This window comes from Melospiza melodia, chromosome 1 (genome assembly GCF_035770615.1).
Source record: "Melospiza melodia melodia isolate bMelMel2 chromosome 1, bMelMel2.pri, whole genome shotgun sequence".
Classification (NCBI taxonomy): domain Eukaryota; kingdom Metazoa; phylum Chordata; class Aves; order Passeriformes; family Passerellidae; genus Melospiza; species Melospiza melodia.
Window position 1 is genome coordinate 127,227,912 of NC_086194.1, and position 24,562 is coordinate 127,252,473.

General features: G+C 40.0%; 2 protein-coding genes across 2 annotated transcripts; both read left to right on the forward strand.

The window, feature by feature from the left end:
* The first annotated feature begins 3,158 nt into the window (after positions 1–3,158).
* Positions 3,159–12,234, forward strand: LOC134414873 (histamine H3 receptor-like). The gene is made up of 3 exons (XM_063150139.1): positions 3,159–3,405; positions 5,819–6,114; positions 8,686–12,234. Exons 1-3 carry the CDS (start codon positions 3,159–3,161, stop codon positions 9,478–9,480), a joined length of 1,338 nt encoding a protein of 445 aa, XP_063006209.1. The 3' UTR covers positions 9,481–12,234.
* Positions 12,235–12,244: 10 nt separating this feature from the next.
* LOC134424093 (histamine H3 receptor-like) lies at positions 12,245–21,489 on the forward strand. The gene is made up of 3 exons (XM_063167591.1): positions 12,245–15,096; positions 17,693–17,859; positions 19,583–21,489. The coding sequence occupies exons 1-3, from the start codon at positions 14,850–14,852 to the stop codon at positions 20,366–20,368; spliced, it is 1,200 nt and encodes a 399-aa protein (XP_063023661.1). The 5' UTR covers positions 12,245–14,849; the 3' UTR covers positions 20,369–21,489.
* Positions 21,490–24,562: the final 3,073 nt, after the last annotated feature.

A 24,562-nucleotide genomic window follows, 5' to 3' on the forward strand; every position in this document is an offset into this window, starting at 1 on the left:
TACGAGGACAGTGCAGCATCTGGAACCATTGCTCCATCCCACCCCTTCCCACCAAACAGCAGCTGACTAATGGAAAATGTGGATTTCTCATCATCTCCATTCCTGGAGTCAAATATATGTCTTCTATTAATAATTGAATTCTGTAGTTTGTTGTACTGAGAGTAGACTGGAGTAATTCATATACCAGGTCACTTACAGAGTTTTAGATTCTCCTTTGTGAAAGGAAGGCATGGGGTCGAGTGTGGTGTTTGGGGTGCCTGGTCCTGCCTGTGCAGTTCCTGATCAGATGCTAGATAGGGGCTGCTTGGTTACACATGGAAGACTGAACATGGGCAGTGAGCTAAAAAATGTGATGAAACTACTGCAGAATCTCTTTGAGGATTGTTCTGTGATGGTTGGCACACCAGGAGCTTATTGAAAATATGAGAATTTCATGTTGCATAATTAAAGGAACCAGTGATATAGACCATACAGTGAGTGAGCAAGATGAATCCCCATCTTGCTTTAAAATGTCTGAAAATGGACCATCAGAGTGGAAATGCATTTTTGTTTTCACACAATTTCTTTCAGAGAGAGCATGAAGTACTGTCTAACTGTCTTGTGGACACTTTTGGTTAGAGAAGTTACAGTCCCTTCCTATTTTTGTTTGCAAGCATTTCCTAAGTTTAAACTTCCTTTATTCTAAGAAGTAGATACAGGACAAAGAGATTACAAAAATGTCTCACAACAACTCTTTAAAAATTCTTCTGGGACATTATTTTTAATGCTAAACTGAAGCAGCAGATTTTCACCATTTTTGTTATCAAGTACTGTAAGGTTTTTAAGACATACTGCTCACTTGTGGAAGAATTACAAATTTCATTACCTGGCAAAAGAAAAAAAGAAAAGAAGGATGATAGAATTAATTTATACCTGAAGTACAATTGCCTGTCATAAAAATATGTCAACAAAAATCAAAACATCAGGAAAGGGTGGCTAGTGGCTTTTATATTTTGGCCACTCAGTTTTAATATATTTTTAATTTCTTGGTTTTGTTTTGTTATTCTGAAAATGAATCAAGAGTACAGCTGAACGCAGGTTAGTCGTTACAGCATTAGAGTTTCCCACAAGGTAGTATCGGAATGATTTTTTTTTTTTTTGTGTCTCAAACATAAATGAGCAGACTAAGATATCTGCTGTCTGATTGGAGTACTTCATTAGCTGAGTATCTTCTGAAGAACTGCTTGGTGGTTTCAGTGTCAGTCATTTCCTCTAAAGGTCCTGCATGCGTCTGGAAATCTTCCATGCTTAAATATGAAAAGTCACGTTCTTAAAATCTTAACTTTTAAAAGTGAAAATAATTGTCTTTCTTACAGCAGAATACCAGTTCTGGAGTGTTAGTAATTTCTTCATATTGCAGGTAATTCAGGGTGGTAGTTCTGTTTAGTATGTGTTTAATGTGGGGGAAAGAAGGATGATAAAGATGAGACATTTACTTGTGAATCCTTTTGGAGTGTTCATCTTTGCTATATATTTATTGCCTAGCATGTCTATTTTAGTAGAAAATGGAAGCAGTTTAGTTGCTGCTTCTATATTTTTCTAGCTGGACACGTTCTAGACTGATTTAATCCTTGTCATAGCCACACACAGAGAAAAATTCTGCTAAAAGCTCATGAAGACATGGATCCAATAGTGGATCTCCTATTGAACTTCATATGTGTAGATGCCTTGCAACACACAGGCTTTCCAAGCATGGTGTGGAGGAATTGGGTATTTAAGATTACAAGAAATCAAGTTAGATCTAAGATCCAATAAGAAATTTTGAGGGAGGGAGGGAGAATACAATTAGGAAGCTATATATTCCAGAAAAGCACACTGAGATTTAAGCCATGTGGCAAGGTCAGCTGGCTCTCATGAACAACAGTGAAACTGCTGAATTTTGTTTTGGGGCTTCAGTATGGCTAGCAGAAAAAAAGCCACTGATATTACTTAGAAATAGTGCCACAGTGTATTTTCTGCAGTACCTGGACACGAAATAAAGCTAAACCAGTGATGGATGCACATGCTGTGAAGATATTTGCATGGATAATAAAGTTTTTTATTTTTGCACTACTGACAGTCAAACATTCAGTAAAAGCACTTGGCAAACGTTAATGAATTTGTTTCCACAACTGAAGCAAACATATGACAGCCAACATTTTTCAAATTTAAGTATTTAAAATTAGACACCAAAATGTTTTTAGAACCCATGATAAAAATGATCAAATTTTTACAACTGTAGAATACTTACAGCTCTCTGCAAGTGGCTCCATTACTAATACAAAATATAAGAATTTGTGGAAGACACACAGTTTTTCCCACCAATGTGGAAAGAAAAGCCTCATCCTGTTAAAGTTAATTGCCAAACTCTCATTCTCATTCAGGGAGTCCATATTTAGTTCCTGGGTTCTGGGGAAACAGCAGCTGGTGATGTGTTGCTGAAGCTGCTGCTAAGATTTTTGAAACTGATTTCAGTGAGAGTTTTGAACTTATCTCTGAGGGTTGGATCATTACAGGTAACTGCTCTGGTAAGTAACTGTATGCATACTTACATCGTATCTGTTTTCAGCTGCAGAGTGCACAAAAAGGAGAACAGCAACCATGCCTTTCCTCAGCAAAAAGTATCAATATAGAGATAGAGAGGGGCCAACGGCTTGCTGAATTGCAACAATGTCAGATAAACAAGGATGAAATTAAAAAGTAGTTTAAATTCTCATTATGATATGTACACAGGTTGAAGAAAAAAAAATTAGAAAGTGTTGTGTATAATGGTAGCAAGCAAAACACATGAGGAAGGGAGGGAGGGAGGGAAGCAAGAGGGGAACCTCAAATCAGCCCTCCTGACCTCCACAGATAAGGATCATGTTGCTCAAAGAACTTGCATTTTAAAATACGAGCTTGAAAAAACGGTATATTTCTTAACCAGAACTCTGCTAGAGTTCTGCTTTAAGAGACTCTTAGGAAAGCTAGATTTATCCAGTATCAAAAGCTTTTTATTTTTTCCCCTCCTGAGAAATTTTTTTTGGGTGCTTATTGGATTTTTGACCCATCCTATTTTAACTCCTTATGAATCTCAACCTTTTGGATAACTTTGCCAGACACAACTTCCTTCCCAGACTGACCTGGCCTGGACACCCACCATGCACAACAGCACCGCCGAAATTCCGCACGCTGCTGAGACGCATAACGAGACTTGGTCCAGCCAGGCGCCGAGCTCCGAGTTCTCCCTGGGTGTGTTGGCACTGCTGGCTTTCCTCATGGTGTTGCTGTGTCTGGTGACCATCCTTGGCAACATGCTGGTGATCCTTGCTTTCATTATGGACAGGAACCTGAGGCATCGGAGTAACTATTTCTTTCTGAATCTTGCTGTTTCTGACTTTGCAGTGGGTAAGTGAGAGCTGTGGAGCCATGTGCTAATTGTGTTGTAGGACTCTTAGGAGAAGCACTGGTGTTTATTTTCTGTGTGTTTTCTTCTGAGAGAACTACTTCCCAGCTGTGTCTGGGGGAAGGATGGGGAATGGTGGAAGCTACATGAAGTGTTTCAGCAGGCTATCATTTTTTAGAAAATAAAGGATTTTATATAATTGTATAATACTTCAGGATAAAATATTACTATGGGAATTTTGTGGTCTAACAAAGAATGGGAGCTGTTTGTGAAGAGTTTTGGCTGAAATTTAGATGGTCTAATCAAATACAGCCTACATTGTCCGACAGCTCTTGCATACATGATCAATATCTTCTCTTTCAGTCTGCTATCACACAATACAGATCATTACCTGACATTTGTTAGTAAATAGCAATGAATGCTATTTTTAAGCATTTTGCTGTACATGCTCTATATAGAGAAATACCTTAGGAATATGAGTTTGTAAAGGCAAATAAAAATTACAAATAAAGCAATTTTTAAGAAGTTTGATGCTACATGTGTATTTATATATAGGGACACATTTAGTTTTGAAACTTTTACAGAGAAAAAGTACAATTAAAACAGGAGTATGATGTTCAGTTGGAGGCTGAGCTATTGCATTATTCTGTGAATTGTTGGGTGTCTTTCCAAAAACCTTGGTTAAATTATTGAGTGTGTAGAATGATGGTTTTAAACAGTTGTGGCTGTTTAATGAAATCTGTATCTTGACTTGTCATATCACAACAATTTTTAAGTCCACTTTTAAGAAGTATACTGAAAGAGCAGAAGAAATTTTTTCTACAAATTTTTTTGCCAGTGCCAGAAGTTCTGTCAGGGGCACAGCTTCTAACAGTCCTATCCTTGTCATGTCCATATCTTCTTGCATAATGTTTTGATACCTCCCTGCATATGCTTGATGACTTCTTCCAGCTTATTTCTCCCTTGCTGTGCTACAGAGCTCTTGCTGCCTGTTCTCCAGTTACAGTGCACTGGAAAAAAATAGAGCAGTGAGCAGAAAACCAGTGGACAAACTGATGTTCTCTCATTTGACTCACCATCCAGCATCATACTTAACAAACACCAGCCCTAGCTGAGAACTACAAAGTAAACAACTTCTCTGCCAAAGAAAGAAGTACAGCTTACTTGGCATTTCCTACTTTCCATGCTTTTTTGTTTAGTGATATTATGTTTACCTGAATGTCTAGTTTTTAATTATAAATTTTGTTAAAAGCTTTGCCTTTGCCTTATTTGACTTTAGAGTCAAACTGATTTGTATTTTTGTAGCTATATAATTATGCCTAAATTATCCTTGCTTTCTTCTTGATCTAAATTGCTAAAAGCTTACAGAATCATTTACTTATTCTTTTAACATATCTAATCTATCTGCTTTTGACATTCAGCAATTTTTGCTTTTTCTCGGTGCTTCAGTACCTATAGCTGGTTTTGAATAGAGACCTCTTGATTCTTAGTACAGGGAGAATAACAGGAACCGTAAGATTTTTATGGAAATAGAAACTTTCAAGATACTGTTACAGGAGTACACCCTGTTAGGTGGTAAATCTAAAGTTGAAACCAAGTTTTTTCCTGATGTGAATGTTAAAATCTATAATGGTTTACTCAAAAGACAACATGCTAATTGCTCTGTAAATGCAGTGATTCCATTTTGTTGCAGCCTTGTTGCTGTTCACTGCATTTCTGCATCCCAGTTGACTGCACTGTTAGTTCTTCAGCCTCCCAGGGATGTGTTGTGATTCTGTGTAGGGTGATCATCTCAAAATCCATTAAAATGAGGTCATATTGGCACTTTCACAACATTTGGATTTAGCAGCCTAAATTTAGGTAGCAATGGATGTGGGTGGATCACTTGTGTTCCCACAGTCTGGGGAGTTCCCATAGATAATATCCTATCAGCTTGCCCCTGAAAAGTAGTTATCAAGATTTAAGATGAGGCAAAAGGTTAGGCTGGGTGTATTTAATTAACTGTGCTGTTCTTGTCAGCATTTTGATCATATAGTTTTTAAAATTAGTCCAAAACTTGTATTTCTGTAAGAAGTTAACTTCTGGAACATTTTCCAACACCTATGCTTCTAAGAGGATAGAAGCATGGCAATTGTATAATTTGTTATAGAAAACAGTGAATAGAATTGGCAATTGGATAATTTGTTATAGAAAACTTGGGGAGAAAGGTGCTTTTGTTTGTTTTAATTTCAGCAGATAACACAGAAGAGTGTTTACTTCAGCAGGTAGAGCAGTCAGCTGCTCCTTTCAGCAGGTAGTGTTAATTGGAGAGGTAACAATGATGCATAATAAACATGATACACCTTTCAGAGGGATATTAATTACAAGAATGTGACTAGTACCTAGTTTGTAGTAAAGGTTCTTCAGTTGCAGGGTAATACAAAGCCATCTATGTGGCAATTCCAGCCAGTATTGATCAATCTTTTGTCAGATATTGCAGAAATACGTCTCTGCTCTCATGCAGTGCAGTGCTGACTGACGTGTGCATTTGGTTTCTTTTCACAGGTGTGTTCTGTATGCCGTTGTACATCCCTTATGCCCTGACAGGAACATGGCACTTGGGAAGGAGCCTGTGCAGGCTCTGGCTGGTCATGGACTATCTCATGTGCACAGCTTCAGTGTTTAACATCGTCCTTATCAGCTACGACCGTTTCCTGTCAGTTACAAAAGCTGTAAGGCTAACATTTCTATTTATTGCTTTCTATATGTTGGGATTTCTATAAAACTCAGAGCGTTTCACAATTGACACTTTGAGCTAAATGGTGCTTTGTTATTGATACCCTTTTTTAATAGAGAAATTATGATGCTTCAATGTTGTGTTGGGACTTAGGACATTGCCTTGCTGTGATTTCAATGTTACCCTTGTGCCACCTGCACTAAAAGTTATTTAATTACACTATTAATTACACAGGAGATGGGAAGGTCCAGGTGGGAAAGAGACAGCAGGCATGTGGACAACTTGGGCTTTGGCCATTAGAAGAGTTGGTGGGGATGAAAACTAGGTTGAGTCAAGGATGTGCTTAGGCTTGGATAGATTTTGTAAGAAGAGCATTTGGAGAGACAGTGAGATGGACTGAGTGAAGATCAGATGAGGATCTAAATTACTGCAGGGGGTGATTGACATGTGCTGACAATGAGCAGGTGAGTGGAAACTGATCCCTTGAAGCAAAAAGAAGAATGAATCAAAATATATGGAGAGATAAGAGAAGTCTCTTGAATGTTGTCATTCTTCTGTTTCAGAAGATAGCCAAGGAATCAAGTAAGAAATATTATTCACCATTTCTAAGCTCAGCTTGATGTTTGGTCGTAGAATCTGAGAATGGTTTGGAAGAGACTTTAAAGATTATCTGGTTCCAACTCCCTGCCATGGGCAAGGACACCTTCCACTAGACCAGGTTGCTCAGAGCCCCATCCAACCTGGCCTTGAGCACTTTCAGGGATGGAGCTCTACAACGTCTCTGCTCAGCCTGTTCCAGTGCCTCACCATCCTCATAGCAAAGAATTTCTTTCTAATATCTGACTTAAACCTACTCTCTTTTGGTTTAAAGCCATTGCCCCTTGTCCTATCTCTGCTTGCTGTTTGGATCCTGGGAAGCTGCAGTCAGGTCACCCCAAAGCCTTCTCTTCTACTGGCTGATGAGCCTGCTTGCTTCAATGACATGTTTCATATTTCATGCTTCTCATTTGGGAGGTACTGGTACAGTACCTAATCACTTTCTCTTCTTCCCTAGTGGTGTGGTTTTTACAAGTTGGTTTTTGCTAGTTTGTTGGTTTTTTGGTTTTTTTTTAAGCTGAAGAGTAAAGTATAAGAATCCCCATTAACGAAGCTGCAGAGCTCAGAATAAGAATAATGTGAAATGAAAGGGCCTCTGTAACCTAGTTGAGATCCATGTTCTTGTGCCATTGCTGATGGTCTCCATTTACATGATCACATTCTGGTTTTCTTCTTTAGGGTATTAGGATGGAATGAGTCTAGGAATGTGTAACAGGGCTGTTATCCAAAGAAAAGACACCATGCTTCCTCAGAGACTTGGGATCTACCTCTGCCTCTGCTGCAAACTTAGCCTGTTGTCAGGTTCCAGTCACTCCAGACTTAATAATTTGTGAAGCTGTGCTCAACTTCCTGTTTTCTGCCTCTAAATTGAGCTGCTTGTCTTGCACAGGGTGGCAAATTCATTACTGCAGATCTGGAGCTGTGCACAGAGCTAATATGGTGCTTTAAGATGTAGAGGAGTCTGAATTTTCAGGCTACACATATTTAAAACAGAGAATCCAAACCAATGTGCATAATCCTGAACTACTGCTCTGATACTTGCTGGTGAAATAGGGACAATGCCCTTTGTGTGCAGTGAGGCTGTGAAGGTGCCATTCATTATTACTTGTGTACCATGCAGATGCTTTTCTAATGAACAGTATTGGAAGCTGATGAGGAAGGCAGCAATTTTGGGAAAAGCCTGAGATGCCAAATGTTGAACAGTATAGAGGAAATAAAATTGTCCAGCTCTTCATTAACTTATCTTCTTGTGCTATGAAAGATGGAGGGGACCAAGAGTATGAATGGGGTTATTACAGGGTGGGCTGAGCTCTTGTATTTCCTAACCCTGGATGATTTGATTTTAATTCTTAATGTGCTGTCTGGGTAGACATAAAAACATCAAGATTTTCAGTAGTGGAATGAACTGTTTACAAGGTAAGGCTAACATTAAAATAGAGTGATTCAATAAGGCAGGGGGTGTTACAGTGTATGTCTGGGATAGATTTTTCTGCTATGGCAAGAGGAAACAGTATGAGAAATTATATTGTCTGGTGTTTGCAGTCTCACATGGCAAACTGTCTAATATGGAAGGCTTCTTCTTTTGCTGGGCATGTAGGAACTCCCACAGCTGCTTTCACTCTCTGAGCCTGGGCTGATGAATCATAAACCTATTTCTTACCAATTCCTGATTGCTACTTTACTGTGTGGTGGAAACAAGATATGTCCTTTCATACCTGGAAGTCAAATGATAATTTAGCCATCATAATTTCTGCTCCTCTCCTATGTCCAGTATTAAAATAAATCACAGAGCTACAATGTAAGGAGAACAAGACTAGCAGTTTTTCAGAACCTTACATAGTGAGGACGTCTTAGGTGTCTGGGGAAATACAGAACAAATACTATATTTGGCTTGATTACATTTGTTTTTTTGACATAATTTCCCCCAAAATGTTGTCTGAATATGTGACATGTCCTTTTCCCCTCGCAGGTATCTTACAGAGCCCAGCAGGGAATAATGTCCAGCTCTGCCATCAAGATGGTGGCCATCTGGGTCTTAGCATTCCTCCTGTATGGCCCAGCCATCCTGTTTTGGGAGCACGTGGCCGGACACAGCGTGGTGCCTGTGGATCAGTGCTACGCCGAGTTCTTCCACAACTGGTACTTCCTCCTGTGTGCCTCCACCCTGGAGTTCTTTGTGCCCCTGCTCCTGGTGACCTACTTCAATGTGCACATCTTCCACAACATCCAGCGGCGCCAGCGGCGCGGCAGCGTGCAGGACTGTGAGCATGCCAGGAGGAGCAGCCTGTCCTGGAGGTTCTGTGGCTTGCCAAGGCCAGGGGCATCATCTCCTTCGTCAGAAGCAGAGGACAGTGTTTCATCACTAACGAAGTCATGGAGACCAGCAATGGTGGCCAATGGTCCATCTCGAACAGAGACCAGTTCTACAGCTCTCAAAAGGAACTTTTCTGCTTCTTTCTGTTCAAGTTCTGGATCAAAACTGCAACGGGACAAGAAAATAGCAAAGTCCCTTGCCATAATTGTCTGTGTGTTTGCCATTTGCTGGGCCCCATACTCTTTATTAATGATTATCCATGGGGTCTGCCAAGGAAAGTGCATCCATAAGTCCCTCTATGAAGCAACATTTTGGCTTTTGTGGATCAATTCCTCTTTGAACCCATTTCTTTACCCTCTCTGCCATATGAGGTTTCGAATGGCTTTTCTGAAGATATTATGTCCCAAAAAGTTTGCAGCATTGAGATCTGGTAACACGCCTTCTATTTAGCGAGGTAAAAGGAATGTCTTACAGATAAGGTTCCTCTGTCATTTAGTGATACCTTTTCATATGTGTCATTGGCACAAATAGAGAAAAAAACTATTTGTTTACTAATGACATTGTTTAAGAGTGCAGCAGAGTTATGCAGTTGCCCCAGTATTGCTAATTTTCAGGATCTCATTTTTGGTTTTGCTGGTATGATGCTAGATTAATTACCATCTAGTGGATTGAAAAGAATAATGAGCTTTGCTGAATGTTCTCTTGCTTTGTGGGTGTGAGGTATATTTTTTTCTTTCTCTTTTTTTTCTTTCCTTTGTTTAATATATAGAGCTGGCACTGTGAAAGAACTCTGCTCTTGCTATTTTCATGGAGAGTCACTGGAGGGAGATACTTGTTCATGTATGTGTTGAATTAAAATTTATGTTCTATTTATGAATCTAAAGCTGTCAGTGAAGAAGTAATACTACTACATTTTTCAAAGATTGTAAAAATACTCACAGAAGCAGTATATTTTCATATCATAAACTATTATGAAGACAAGAGAGTTCCCTCTCCTTTTTAGAATCCCCACAGTGAGCAACATGCAAGTGAATGGACTGCCTAACCTGCCGTATCTGTCTTTTTCAAGTTTTAATGTAGCTCATACCTGGCATTGCAGGACAAAGTACATGTAAGTTAGTAATTCAGAATGATTTTCAGAGAATGAAATTTTCCATGCTATGAGAATTTTGAGACTGGTTATCAAAAGTGTCAGACACAAATGGTTGTTAGTCTTTTCACCTATACTGTTTTTTCACCTGACATTGGCTGCCCCTTTGGTCATGCTTTAATGATATTTAGTGCCAGATCTGTGCACTATGTGATTGCCTAAAAGATAGGCCAGGCTTGGGCACGTGATCACATTCCTGTTGAATTAGCAGAGCAAGCAATGCTAAGTTCATACTGGATTTTTGATTTTGGCTGGCTGTGCAAGAATAGACAATAGCCTCTCTGGTGTAAAGCTTTGCAAGGGCAAGGATATTCCATCAAAATGTCTGGAACAAATTTGATCTGACAGAGTGATTTTTTATACTAGATCAGTGCTTTATGTCCTGTTACTGTGACATTATATGGATTTTCTCTGCCACAGAACAAATATCAAACTTGATTTTTTCAATTAGGGAGCAAGGGCCATATTCACCGCTTTAGAATGAGGTTTACAGAGGTCTGGAAGCTGATACAGAAATGTCTTAAGCAGCTCTTAACAAACAAAGCAGTTGAATGTCCAGTGCTGAAAGGAGTGAGTAAATGTCTTGGAGGAAGCAATGGAGCTTGATTACACCCCATTCCATGTGCCAAACTTTCTTACCATGTGTTGAGTGTTGCAACTCACCCAGAAGGCTTTCATGGATGGGTAAGTGAGAGTCACTGGCTGCATTTTTTTCTCTCCTTTTGTGTAATTTTATTCCTCTTTGTTTATAAATATAATAATGTATGAAATATTGAAAGAGAAATCTGATGCACAGAACAATGAAGAGCAGTAGTCAATTTAAATGGTTTCTAATCTAATTTGAAATTTGCTGTAGGAGTGTTGCCATAACAGAGTATTCCTTTGCAAACACAATTCAAATGCATGGAAGCAGCTTAATGATAGCACAAAAGTTGATGGCTTTGAAGAGCTAGAATGTCTTTTTGTTCAGAGGTCTGGAACTGAAGGCTTCTCTTGCCAGTTTTCACACTGCTGGAAGATTATCTTTCACCATTCATTCTCTCTATGCTTCCTTGCCTCACATGGATAGTGTTACGGATTGTGAGCCTAATGGCTAGGAGAGGTGCAGCTTCAGGAGGAGGTCATTGATTCAGCACAAATGTTTTTACTGTCATGAGCTGTGGTGCAGGCATAGATTTTGTGGGGTTTGCTTTTCTGTGATGTTTAAAAAAATCTAAACACACACACAGAGTTAAAACATTTATAGAAGAGCTCGTGTACTAAACATCTGTTAAATAGAGAAACTGAAGATGGGCCCAAGACAAAAATGTGTTTGTGTTGTCTGCATTCTATTCCTATGCTTTTAGTATAAAAATTCAGTTTGCATTTTGTGCTAAAAGAATGTATTGTTCATTTTGGAAAAACAACCTACAAAATTATTACCTAGATAAACTAGATAATCCACGTTTTTTCCAGCAGTGCTGGAAAGCTAGTTAGTCAGGGAATTTGCCAGGCAGCACAATCTGCAGTGAATTTGAAACAACATAGCATGGTGAAACTACTAGAGATCAGTGTTTTTCAGAGTCTGTTTTACACACACACTATTCAAACTGTTTTCTCATGTCACTCCTGTGCATTAGATGCATTTGTTGTGTTTTTCTAATTGTTGAAAATTTTGCTAAGTTGTCCCAGGGCAAGTCAAGCACTGGGTTGCTGTGCCCACCACTTTAGGTCAGTGGCATCATAAATATTCTCCCTTGTAAATTACAAATGAGTCATTTTTCAGGGTTATGGTATGATACTTATTCAGCATTTGTTCTTATGCCCCCATTCAAGTGGATGTTTCTTGACAAACGGTTTTCTAACCCAGATCTCTCTAACCAGTCACTCATCCATTTCACTATTTCATGTCCTTAAATTTTCTTCTGTCTTTGCAGATGTTCAGTAGGCCTTCTAAATACATGGTGACAGTAGCAATATGGGCTTCAACTCAAACCACACCACTTTTTTTCTAATCTGACCCTCTCATATTTAAAAGAAAAAAAACGCACTCAACAAATAAAAATACTTGTTGGAAGAAATTGTGTTATCTTTTTTTTGTTTATTTCTGAAACAAATATTGAACGCTAATGATTCTCCTAATGTCCATGTCCTTTATTTTCCAAAGGAAATACCACATAGATTTCCCCCTGAGTGCCACACAGAACTATGATTAAAACTTCAACATTTGATTTATTCCCTAATTATAAAGGCAAATGACTACATTCCCCTTGTCCACTAATCCAGTAATTTTATCAAAGAAGACAACCAAGTTGCTCAGGCACGATTTACCCTTGGTAAGTCCATGCCAACTGTTCCCAGTCACCTTCTGCTCCCCCAGGTCCTCAGAAACACCATTCAAGGGGACTCACTCCATTATTTTCCCAAGAACTAAAGACAATCTGACCTCTTGTCCTTGTGGCAACATTTGAAAATCAGTTTTCTGATTTTCTTCTTTTTTCAGTGGTTGGGAATCTTCCTTTATCTCCATGACCATTCTAAGAGGATAGAAAGTGGCCTTGCAAAGGTGGTAACTGGTTCTCTTGATAGCACAGTGGGTTCCATGGACTTTTATGGGTCAAGTCCCCTCAAGTAATCCTGTTTTATTCTCACCTGCTTGTGACAGTTCTCATCCTTGAACTCATTCACTTAGCATGGAGGAAAGGGAGACATAGATAGTGATGAATGAAGCTAAGAAAGCATTGGGTACCTCAGCCTTATCTGCACCTGCTGTCACTGGATTACTGGTCCCATTCAGCAAGCTACCCATATTTTTATCATTCACCATTTTGCTCCTAATGGGGTGGCTGAAGTTCTCCATGTTGTTTTTGATGTCCTTTACAAACATCAACTATAGGTGAGCTTTTGTTTTCCTAATATAATTCTTATGTTGCCAGACAACGTTTCTAAATATCTCCTTTGTATTCTGTCCCTTCTTCAAACTCATTCATGTTCTCTTTTCACATTGTAGTCTCCAGGGTTAGCTACTGTCATGATACATCTTGTTTTCTTGAGAGCTGGGATGGACTATTCTTGTGCAAGGACGTTGCTGTCCTTAGAGGCCTGCAGCTTCCTTGAGCTCCTTGTCTTTGGGATCTGCTCCCGTGGGATTCCCACTACCACTTTCCTAAATGGAAATCTGCTCACCTGAAGCCCATGGTCTGCACTGCTGCTCTCCTTCCTCAACCTGTTTAGGATCTTGAGTTCCACTACCTCATCATCACTAGATCTGAGTCTGGCACTGACAGCACATCCCCATACAGCCCCTCTTTACCACTGAGCAGATGATTCTGTTGTGCATCACCCCCATTAGCCCACGCAGAATTTGTGTCTGAACGTTCCCCCTGACAGCCTCCAGGAACCCTGTTCACTGCTAGACCTCTTGTGTTGCACTTCCAGCAGATGCCATGAACACTGAAAGTCCTACATAAGAAGTGGGTTCTGTGGTCCAGAAGCTTCCTTGAACTGCTTAAAGAAGACTTCATCACCTCCCTCACCCTGAGCTCTGCAGTGTGCTCTCACCATAATGTCACCCATGTCAAGCGTGGCTTGGTGACTGCACAGGAAGATCTAGTACTTCCCCTTTGCTTCCCAGGCTGCAGCTGGGCACACACACCTAAGGCAGCTGGGTCTCATTGCCACATTTTGCCATTCCTGAGGTCTCTTCTTTTTCTGTCATGCTACACCTTTTGCTTTAATGGCTCTTTACAACATAATGCCCTCTGTTCCTCAGTATGGTAGCAGTGCACTGCATCTTTCCTCCCCACATTTTGCCCACTCTCTCTTTCCTTGTTTCTTGCCCTATATCTTCCCAAGTACCTGGCATTATGGCTGCAGCTTGAAATGCTGGTCACTCAAGGGTGCTATGGTGCTACACAGTCAGTGAGTGTCAGCCACAGCCATGGCCTACCAAATTCTGTGCACTTCCACCAAAATAAATGGAATTGGGATGAGGAAGGGGTGTCTTTTCTCACAATTGAAAAAGCTGGAAGGCTTGGTAATTCATGGAGTAAAAGCCTATGTAGGATTACTTGTCAGGTGCTGGATTTGATGGCCCACACCATAAAGACCTCCAAAGTCCAAGTATTTGTTCTGCCCAGAACTTCTGGTTAGGGTGAGCTGAAGAGGTATTGATGATGCTTCTGCTGCATGGAACTGTATTACAAATGCTCTGTAAACAGCAACACTAAGAAATATCTCTCTGTTATTAACTGTAAGATTTAGAAAGTTGTGTAGCAGCAAGTGCAAAAGTGTTTACATTTTACTGTAAGGGAAATAGAATTGTAATAATTTTAATCCTGTTCACCACTGTGGAAGTGAAAATGAGATACGGCTTCAGCACAATTTGATGTGCAAAACCACTCACACATTGCTAATATGCAAACTGCTTGACTGTGAGAAGAGTTGTTCCATGTCCAGGAAAGAAACTGATTGTGAGGTGTCTTTTCTAAGGCAAATAGGTGCATTCAAATCAAGAAATGTCAGAGAACCCAGGTCTTCACTTCTTGTATTACACTTTTTTGATACTGTGAATATTTTCTTTTTATGTTTCAGTATTCAGCCCAGCCTGCTGATAGACTTATCTCAACCTTTTGGATAACTTTGCCAGACACAACTTCCTTCCCAGACTGACCTGGCCTGGACGCCCACCATGCACAACAGCACCGCCGAAATTCTGCACGCTGCTGAGACGCATAACGAGACTTGGTCCAGCCAGGCGCCGAGCTCCGAGTTCTCCCTGGGTGTGTTGGCACTGCTGGCTTTCCTCATGGTGTTGCTGTGTCTGGTGACCATCCTTGGCAACATGCTGGTGATCCTTGCTTTCATTATGGACAGGAACCTGAGGCATCGGAGTAACTATTTCTTTCTGAATCTTGCTGTTTCTGACTTTGCAGTGGGTAAGTGAGAGCTGTGGAGCCATGTGCTAATTGTGTTGTAGGACTCATAGGAGAAGCACTGGTGTTTACTTTCTGTGTGTTTTCTTCTGAGAGAACTATTTCCCAGCTGTGTCTGGGGGAAAGATGGGGAATGGTGGAAGCTCCATGAAGTATTTTAATTGCCCAATATATCTCAAAGTATGTTATAACGAGAAATGCATTCTTTTTCATACACATACTTCTAATGTTGCTTCAAAAAAAAGTAGTGACTATTACATGTGAATACTTATTGAAGAAGTTGTTTGCTGCAGTTTATGATTTACCCTTGTCTTTCCAAATATAAGGTGTTCATCACACACTTCAGAACAGGCGACATATATTTGGCAGCTATGTGTGATACATCCACCTAAATGAATTACTTCTCTACATAGTACAAATTGTTTATGAATGTTATTACACTACAGCAAGACACTTTATCACCCTGAGTTTTTACTGGCTTCAGCTTAACACAGGCTATTGATCTGATGGGTTGTTTGATACCAGTTTGACCCCTTCTGGCGTCCCTCATCTATATTCCTAATTGGTCCCCTCTTCCCACAGTGTCACTGCAGAACTCCAGGAGAGTTTGTTGCTGGAGCTGCCATGAATCCAGTCCTGGCTTGTGATGCCAAGCAAGGTGATGGTGGAGTGAACGCCTTTTGCAGCACTCCTCCACGGCTGAAGCCAGGGAAACAGCCCATGTGGCAGAGAAATCCTGACAAAACCATAGTTCTGTGGCAGATGTGCCAGCAAATGTCTTGACTTAAGGCTGGCAAGGAGGTACTTCTGCACACAAAGGCTTTTTCTTCAGGATGGTCGCAGAGTATGCACTGAACTGTGAGAAAGGAAATCGTGGCCACAGACCTACTGCACTTCTGACAATACCGTCCCCACAAAATGCTGTTCCTTTGTCAGTGCTGTGTAGGCAAGTGTATTAGTTTAGCCTTTAAGGTTTTCCTTCATTTATACCACTTATAACATGTGCTGCCTTATTCTGAGACTTGCCCCATGGAGCAGAAAATGAAGCCTTTGCTTTCCTGCTAAGGCAGCAATTTGCTGGAGCTGCTATTTCATTGTTCAGGTTGTGTGCAAAAGTCTGTTTCTCCTCATATCTCAAAGTTTAATAAGAGAGTTAAGTATCTGCTTTCAGCATCTGTTCTTTGTGGCTGGTGCCTCATGCATTCTTAAGTCAGCCAAGAGGAAATGATTGCCATCAGTATTAGATTGGCCTATACAGACTGTAAATTTAAGATTTTTGTCCCTGATATTGGTCAGGAAATGCTTTATTTTCTGAAATTGCTGTGGTTTTTTTTTTTTAATTTATGAAAAGTCTGGAATATTTATGGGGATGTGACTCATGTCTTTTACATCCACCAATAAGTAAAAGTAAGAAAAGCTTCAAATATCAATGCTTAAAACCTGGGGTTTGCCTCTATATTTATATGCATAGCTAAAAGCAGTCATTACTTTTTGACATGGTGCCAAACATTGATCGCATTGAAGTTTGTGAGAACATTAGCAGTTTTCAGCAAACATGAAAAATGAGTATTTAGTACCAGAGTGATGCTGCTGGTATTTAAGGAATATGTTAAAATAAGCCATCACTATTGAAAGTGCTGTGAGCATTTCCCTGTTGATAACAGTCTGGCAGCTCATTGCCCAGAGTTTTATTGTCAGTGGACCACATCACCCTGGATATGTTTAGTAACTTCTAAGATCTTGATGGCTTTGTCAAGAAAGGAGTAATCTGGAGAGTTTTAAATAGAACTTGATGCAATATATAATTTTCTATTTGCCTCTGGTAGTTCAGCATTTTCAGGGATGTAGAATCAGCTATTGCACCACACTTTTGAAAGAATGTTACTGTTAAAATTAAGAAGTTGATGGCTTAAAAATAAAACACAAATATTGTTTTCTTAATTAGGAACTTCAGTGGAAGTTCTTTTGGACAAAACACAAATTTAACAAACCAAAATAGTTCTGGAGTTATTCTCAGGTAAAGAAGAAACATGAGATCAAAACACTCCTTAAAAATGAGAGTTTCATACTTCTGCTGTGTCTGCTCTATCTCTGGCAGAACGCCACACAGGCTGCCCAATATATTGTCTTCAGTTTACAAAGGCTGACCAATTTTACAGGAATAACTGCCATTGGCAACATCTGCAGATGTTTTTGAGGGAAAATTCTAATACAGATGAAAGAATTGAGGAAATAAAATGATGAGGTTACCTATCAGAATGCAACCACTGTGCATATATGCTGCAGCACTAATTTTACACCTTTAGAGAGTCTAAATTGGTTAAACTTGGATTTTCATCCTCAGTAAATCCTTCTTTGCTGAATTGCTTTCAGCTTATTCTCAACAACCAGCATACATAAATCACACTAAGACCTAAGACATAGAAAGTCACCATCAGATTTCATGAGAATTTAAGAATGTATGTATATAAATTACATACTCACCTTAATAGATTTGTTGATTTTTTTTTACCCAAATACCAAAACAGTGTGTCTCTCTGTTTCCAGGAGTTTGCAGTCCCTGTGAACCTCATGGTGTTTTTGTTGTTGCTGTCTGTAGGTGTGTTCTGCATGCCTCTCTACATCCCTTACAGCCTGACAGGGAAATGGCACTTGGGAAGAGGCATCTGCAAGCTCTGGCTGGTCATGGACTATCTCCTCTGCACAGCTTCAGTGTTTAACATTGTTCTTATCAGCTATGACCGTTTCCTGTCAGTCACTAAAGCTGTAAGTAACCTGTTTAGAGCTTCTCTGATTTTTTTCCGTGGATGGTTATATTCACCTACCTCTGCCATGTTGATGAGTATAAGCCCAAATTTAAAGAAGATAATACCTCTCAAAAATATACTGGCATGTGGTGATTATTAGATATTTTGTAGCCAGATGGGGTGAATATTCTACATTGGGCATGCTTTACTGCAGAGCCAGTCAACCAGGAGTTTTCTAACAATTTCTGCTGCAAGCTGCTCTTGTGTTACTGCCTGAGGAAAAACAGTTAAGGGGGTAAAAAGGGTAAGGCAGTTGACTGGTAAAAAAGGGGCAGGGAAAGAGGAAATTCAGAGTAGACTGGATTGGCGTTTGGACCTAAAATCAGGCATGAAAGTTAAATACAGTGGATCTAGGGCAGTAAAATAAAGAACACTGAGGAGGGTGTCTAGACCTGAGATGTGGTCAAAACTTATTCTAATAAGACCAGGAGCAAGAGCAAACAGGCAGAAAGTGGAACAAAGGGCAGACTGCAGTCACTGCCTCTGGATATGCAGCAATAAACTCTTCTTTGTGTCTGGAGCAGAATCCCAAATTTCAGACACATTCTGCCTCTGCTTTCTGCAGAGAATCCTACATGCCTGGTATGAGCTTTATGTCTTGGGCCATGCTGAGGGCAGAGGCCAGCATTTCTCACCAGCCACTGGTGGCAGGGAATGTCACAGAGAACTAAAGGTTCCAGCTCTTTTGTGTGTATGAGACTGTCAACATAACTTCATGCAATAGAATTTCAGTCTTATTTGTGGTAATTAATTTAACTTCATATAACTGCCTTCTTATTTTGTTTTGTTATTTTACTTTATTTAAGAAAAAAAAATATTGGAAATCAAACATCAAAGTTTTTGGTATGTAAGAAACTACGCTGGAAAGCCAAAGACTCAACATTTACAAATTGTAAAATTCAGAGCACCTCTAAAAATGCAATTAAGACCTATGGACATTTGTATGACAGTTCTAGTGACATTAACTCAAGTTTTTGTTATCAATTGGATGTCTAAGCTTGCAGAATTATACATTTGTCCTGTGAAAGGGATGAGGCAGAATGTGAGCCACATTGTATCTATATATTCTGCAAATACAGTGAAAAATATGTACTGGCCCTGGAGTGGATGTAGAAGGAAGAAAATGGGTGATTTTTTTAGTTTCATCAGCTAAGGGCTGTGGTGCAGGTGTGGTATCTATTCCTTCATCCTTATGAATTGTGTAGCAAGTAATTTTCTTATAGGTTGAATCTGCGTGTCACCTTTTCTGTTGAGCACCATGATGCGTACAGTTATTTGTTTGTAAAATGCCATAAAAAGCAGTGCAGTTTCCAGTGAGTAGGAGTCATGCTCCCAACAGCTATAAAGTGCTAATTCCTCTGGCACTTCAGACCATAGGTATCTCTAACAGGGCATACCAAATTACTAGGCACTGATGGATAATCGTGTTTTATCCCATGGACCTGGACCCTGACACTAACAATGTCGGGACTCTAATATTACGGTGACATTGACTTGTAGAGAGACAGCCCTATGCTCTGTCAGCATCAATGAAATGAACGTGCTTGGGGGACCTTCATCTGATCAGCACAGCCACATCTCTGTATTACCAAGCACCTCTTGAGTTCGTCTCCATCTGCTTCTCTTGGTCCCAAAATGGGTCTCTACATGTCTGAACTTTTAATGTCTTTTTTCCCTCACAGGTGTCTTACAGAGCCCAGCAGGGAATAACATCCAACCCTACCATTGAGATGGTGGCCATCTGGCTACTTGCCTTCCTCCTGTATGGCCCAGCCATCCTGTTTTGGGAGCATGTGGCCGGACACAGCGTGGTGCCTGTGGATCAGTGCTATGCTGAGTTCTTCCACAACTGGTACTTCCTCCTGTGTGCATCCACCCTGGAGTTCTTTGTGCCCCTGCTCCTGGTGACCTACTTCAATGTGCACATCTTCCACAACATCCAGCGGCGCCAGCGGCGCGGCAGCGTGCAGGACTGTGAGCATGCCAGGAGGAGCAGCCTGTCCTGGAGGTTCTGTGGCTTGCCAAGGCCAGGGGCATCATCTCCTTCGTCAGAAGGAGAGGACAGTGGTTCTTCTTCCATGAGACCAAAGAAAGAGTCTTTGGGAGCTGACTGCTCATCTCCATCCACAGACAATTCTGTAACCCCAGGAAATGACTTTTCTGTTTCTTTCTGTGCAAAGTCCAGATCAAAACTGCAACGGGACAAGAAAATAGCAAAGTCCCTTGCCATAATTGTCTGTGTGTTTGCCACTTGCTGGGCCCCATACTCTTTATTAGTGATTATCCGTGGGCCCTGCCAGGGAACTTGTGTCCATAACTTCCTGTATGAAGCAACGTTTTGGCTTTTGTGGATCAATTCCTCTTTGAACCCATTTCTTTACCCTCTCTGTCATGTTAAATTTCGAATGGCTTTTCTGAAAATTCTATGTCCCAAAAAGTTTGCAACATTGAGATCGGGTTCTTTTTAGAAAAAAGAAAAACAAGGTCCAAGAGGAGATGGATGAGGGACGTAAGTAGCCACTGTTTGAAATTAGATTTAGTCTTTTCCAGGAGATTAAACTATTTGCAGAATCTAAATAAGCCTTCTGTGAAATGTCCTCCTGCAGACAAATGTGCATGACCAAGGTTTGTGTACTTTTCCCAGCTATTCGAATTGATCAGGTAAAAGCTATTGCCTCTGTCTGACTTTCCCAAGTTGTCTATCCACATTATCTTAATTCTGATTGCTGAAAATGTTGTCTTCAATTGCAGTACCTCTTATATTTGTGTTCACAGATGATATTAGTTAAAAATACAATAAAGTTATATATTACCCTTAGGGTCAATAGTATTCTAAAGTTGCTATCTTCTCTGTTCTACTTCTTTTGAATGATTTGCATTCAAGACCCAATTTTTGCCTATATGAAACATCCAATGAAGTTATGATTTTTGTTTCCAGGCACATAAAAGGATTGCTTCCTTTCACTAAAGGTTTTTGGCCATCAGAAGCAAAGAGGAACTACTTTCAAAAACTCGGATGTATGTGTTCTCTGCAGAAGGGCATTGCTCACTATATTTGTTCAGATGCAGCAGTAGAGAATTCAGGTGTGTAAAGCATTTATGTGGATGTCCAAGTATTCTGCAAGAAACCAGCCTTCTTCAGATGTAGTTTTGAGAGATCATAGAAAGAGAAGTGTTTGTTCTTACTCCCTGGGGGGAAAAATCCAATTCTGTTTCTGTTACAAGCCCTCAGCTGGAGGCTGTGATAAGTGGTATATTTCTTACACACTGTGTAAGGCTGTGTTTGTTTTTCTGCATGAGCCAGGAAAATGGCTGGCCTGGATGGCTGCCTGCAGCATGTGTGGTGAGAGCTGAGACAGCTTGGAGGTGATCTTCTTTCAATACACACTTTCCATACTGTTAAGGACTATTTACTTGCATGGCTCTGAAACTACCTGATATTAACTTCCTTATTAAATAAGCAGGCATAACTTTAAAATGTAAATAATTTCTTTTCATCACATGGTCAGTAAGTATAAGACTAGGAAATAAATGGAAGAATGAAAACTAAAGAAATGTGAGAGGTATTTGGTGTCCATTTTATCTTCTGTTTTTTGGGGTTTTTTTTTGTGTATATTCATATAGTACATTAGTATATTTTACTTTACAGCCTTCTGATTCTTCTTATAAGCTTAACTAATGTTTAGTCACCATTTTATGTTTTGTTATACTATATGATAATTTATACTCTTCTACTTATACAAATTAAAAATATATTCAGCAATGTAAAAAGTTTTGTCTCTCAAATATGAGATGAAAACTCTAATATTCAATACAAACTACTTTGAAGAGCTTCTTTTTGCATTTGTTATAAGATTTTGGCCAGTGAGTTGGGCTTGTAATTACTGCTAGAAGTCAGCATTTGTGTATCTCCCAACATGTCAGAACACAAAACACAAGAACCACTACGCCCACCTGTTGTCTTTAAGTGCAGCATGTACCAGTCTTGCACCTGCAAAGATTTTGTCATTCTTTTAAAATACAACTTGTAAAGTCAGTAGCATTGAGCACGTGCAAACAGATCCTTCTGTGTCAGCTTTTAGAGCAAATCCTCCTCAAAGTTTATAAGACATACTTTTTGACTGTGTCAGCAATAGAGAGTTAAAGATTTCATTCTGGTTAGCTTATCAAACAGATATTTTTGAAATTTAGCTATTTCCATATGTAGATAAGAACACATAATCTTATATCTATGATGTGTTACATTTTTTTCCATTCTTCCTCTTTCTTGCTCACATCTTTTGCTTTCTTCTCACACCAGCCTGGCCTCTGCCTCAGCTCTTTGGTACAGGCCACAAGAGCTGAGTGCTGGCATCAACAGAGATTTATTTATAAACTGAATGAAGCCTTATGAATCCTACAGCAGGGCCCTCTGCAAAGCCAAGGAAAGGTAAACTGAGGTTAGTTGATACAAGATATAGATGGCTTTTTAGTTTCAATAGTGAACAACACCTTAGTACTTCATGAAAAAATTTTATTTGGGCTCCAACAAAAAGAACTCATGCAGCACCTATTGCTGAGAAAGCTAAGTCAAGAGCAATTAAGTCTTACTCTATTTGTGTGAGGGCCTTGTGGGCACCCAATAGGATTTAATTGCTATGACTTGACCTCCCCTGGACCTCCACTCCTTACATCAGCCTTGGGCCTAGGAGCATCATTAAACTGGAGTGGTCCTCTCCCGAGATACATGAGTGCTTGTAGGCTGCTCTGAGCACTGTCTTCTGCATTTTTTGAGGCCTTAGCTGGACTGCTGAGATTGGCCTTGGACCCAGCTTGTCACCTTGTGTTTTGTCATGTTCTGCCCCAGCCATACCTGGGGAACTGAAGCCATCCACAGCAGCATAGTGTGTGTTATCACCCATCTCTCAGAAAGAAACCACACCAGTGGGTCACATCCAATCTGATCAAGGACTCCTTAGGAGGTTCTCAGTTCTGCCTGCTAAGGATCGCTTGCCTTCCTCTCTCCAAAAAATTCCAGATCCCGCTCTTTACCTTTTTTTTTTATTTTTACCAGTGCTATCCTAATGTTTTATCATTATATCAATCTTCCCTTCACTTGTATCATTCAGTGCTAAATTCTTTTTTCTTGCAGACTCACCACATTTTTTGTATTTCCTGTATTACCAGATTTCCCATTTTGCAATAGGTAGTTCATGTTCCTCCATACTGTGTAGTATCGATAGATCTGCTATGACACATATTTCTCTGTGCCTTGCTCAACAGTTCCCCAGTCATATTGACACAGCTTTTTCACAAAACATAAAAGACATTTTAAGCCAAGAGACACAAAAAATTAATCTAGAACAGGATTTTTTCCTTTCCTTTTTTCCTTTGATTTTGTTTTCGACTTGCATGCATCTATTTTAAACGCAAAGTTTTAGCAGCAGTGTTAATGAAGTGCATTAGAAGCAGCTTTCCTAGCGTAAATAGGGTAAACTGGCATAAAGTGGAGTGGCTGGATTTTTGTGTGGCAAAAGTGGAACAGCATCGTGTAATGAGGTGAAATTCAATTTGTTACTGTGCAAAAGGGGAAGTGGAAAAAACAGATTTTTGTATATCACTGGTAATCACTAGGTATTGTTCTCTGAAGACTTTCCCCTTCTAGCTCCTTTTTGTGGTGATCTAGCTACTATACTTCAAACTGGATCAAACTTTCTTGCCTTTAAATGTTGGCACAGTGCTCTGATATTTACTTGTGTGTATACTTGATCATTTACTTTCTCTCCTTTCTAAACAACTCTGCCCAAAATTTTTATCTTAAATATTCCCGAGTAGGCTTAAGTATGCCTGGAAGGCAGGCACTGTGGGTACATCCTTGCAATAGCTTCTCATTTTGGCTTTTTTTCCTGTTGCTGTTCCAACCAGCATGTTCCTGCAGGTGTCACTGGTGCTACACGGTTTCTTAAACCTTGCAAATCCGTGGGTTTTTCAAAAGGTGCCATTTATGTGCACAATCCTACATGATATGACACCAGCACCTTTCTGCTAAAACTGCCACCAGATCTGCTGTATTACATCTAATATTTACTCTGCTGCAGGAAAGATTAGGGGAAAGGCTTATTACCTTGGCAAAGAAAGGAAGAGTTTAGTCACACAGATAATCATAAGTCAGCGCAGAACTTCTTCCTAAGTTGCTCTGCATAGAAATCATCCTGTGCTCAGAATTTGAATCACAGCCTCATGTCACCCATGGAAAAGGAGGGAGAGTCAGAGTGAGTTGAGGGCAGGTCCTCAGCATTGGCTTATCAGAAAATAAAGTCCCCTGACATATGAAGGTTTTTTTCTCATTAAGCTATTTAAGCTATTCTACTCGTGGGCTGCTGCTAAAGAAGTTCATCTTTCATACCCTTTTTGCTGCCCTTTGTCAGCAGCTTACTTTTGGGTTATCTTCAGCTACCAATGAAGCTGCAGCTTTGGATATGAGTACTTGGTCATGTTTCTCAGCCATTTCCTATGGATCAGAGCTTTAGCTTTGCTAAAGTCATTGGGGACTTACCAAGACAGCCAAGTTGTGACAAACAAGAGCAAGGGGAAAGCCTTTGCTGGATCTGTACTGTGGACAACTTCAAGAGGATCAGCTCAGCAGAGTTTTTGAGGATGGAAAACTTCCCTAGTAAGACAGA

Excerpts from the sequence above, each read along its gene's own strand:
- LOC134424093 (XM_063167591.1), top strand. The coding sequence starts at position 14,850 with ATGCACAACAGCACCGCCGAAATTCTGCACGCTGCTGAGACGCATAAC. Across the intron at positions 15,097-17,692 it reads TGTTTCTGACTTTGCAGTGG|GTGTGTTCTGCATGCCTCTC; the intron begins GTAAGTGAGAGC and ends TGCTGTCTGTAG. Across the intron at positions 17,860-19,582 it reads TCCTGTCAGTCACTAAAGCT|GTGTCTTACAGAGCCCAGCA; the intron begins GTAAGTAACCTG and ends TTTCCCTCACAG.
- LOC134414873 (XM_063150139.1), top strand. The coding sequence starts at position 3,159 with ATGCACAACAGCACCGCCGAAATTCCGCACGCTGCTGAGACGCATAAC. Across the intron at positions 3,406-5,818 it reads TGTTTCTGACTTTGCAGTGG|AATACAAAGCCATCTATGTG; the intron begins GTAAGTGAGAGC and ends CAGTTGCAGGGT. Across the intron at positions 6,115-8,685 it reads TCCTGTCAGTTACAAAAGCT|GTATCTTACAGAGCCCAGCA; the intron begins GTAAGGCTAACA and ends TTCCCCTCGCAG.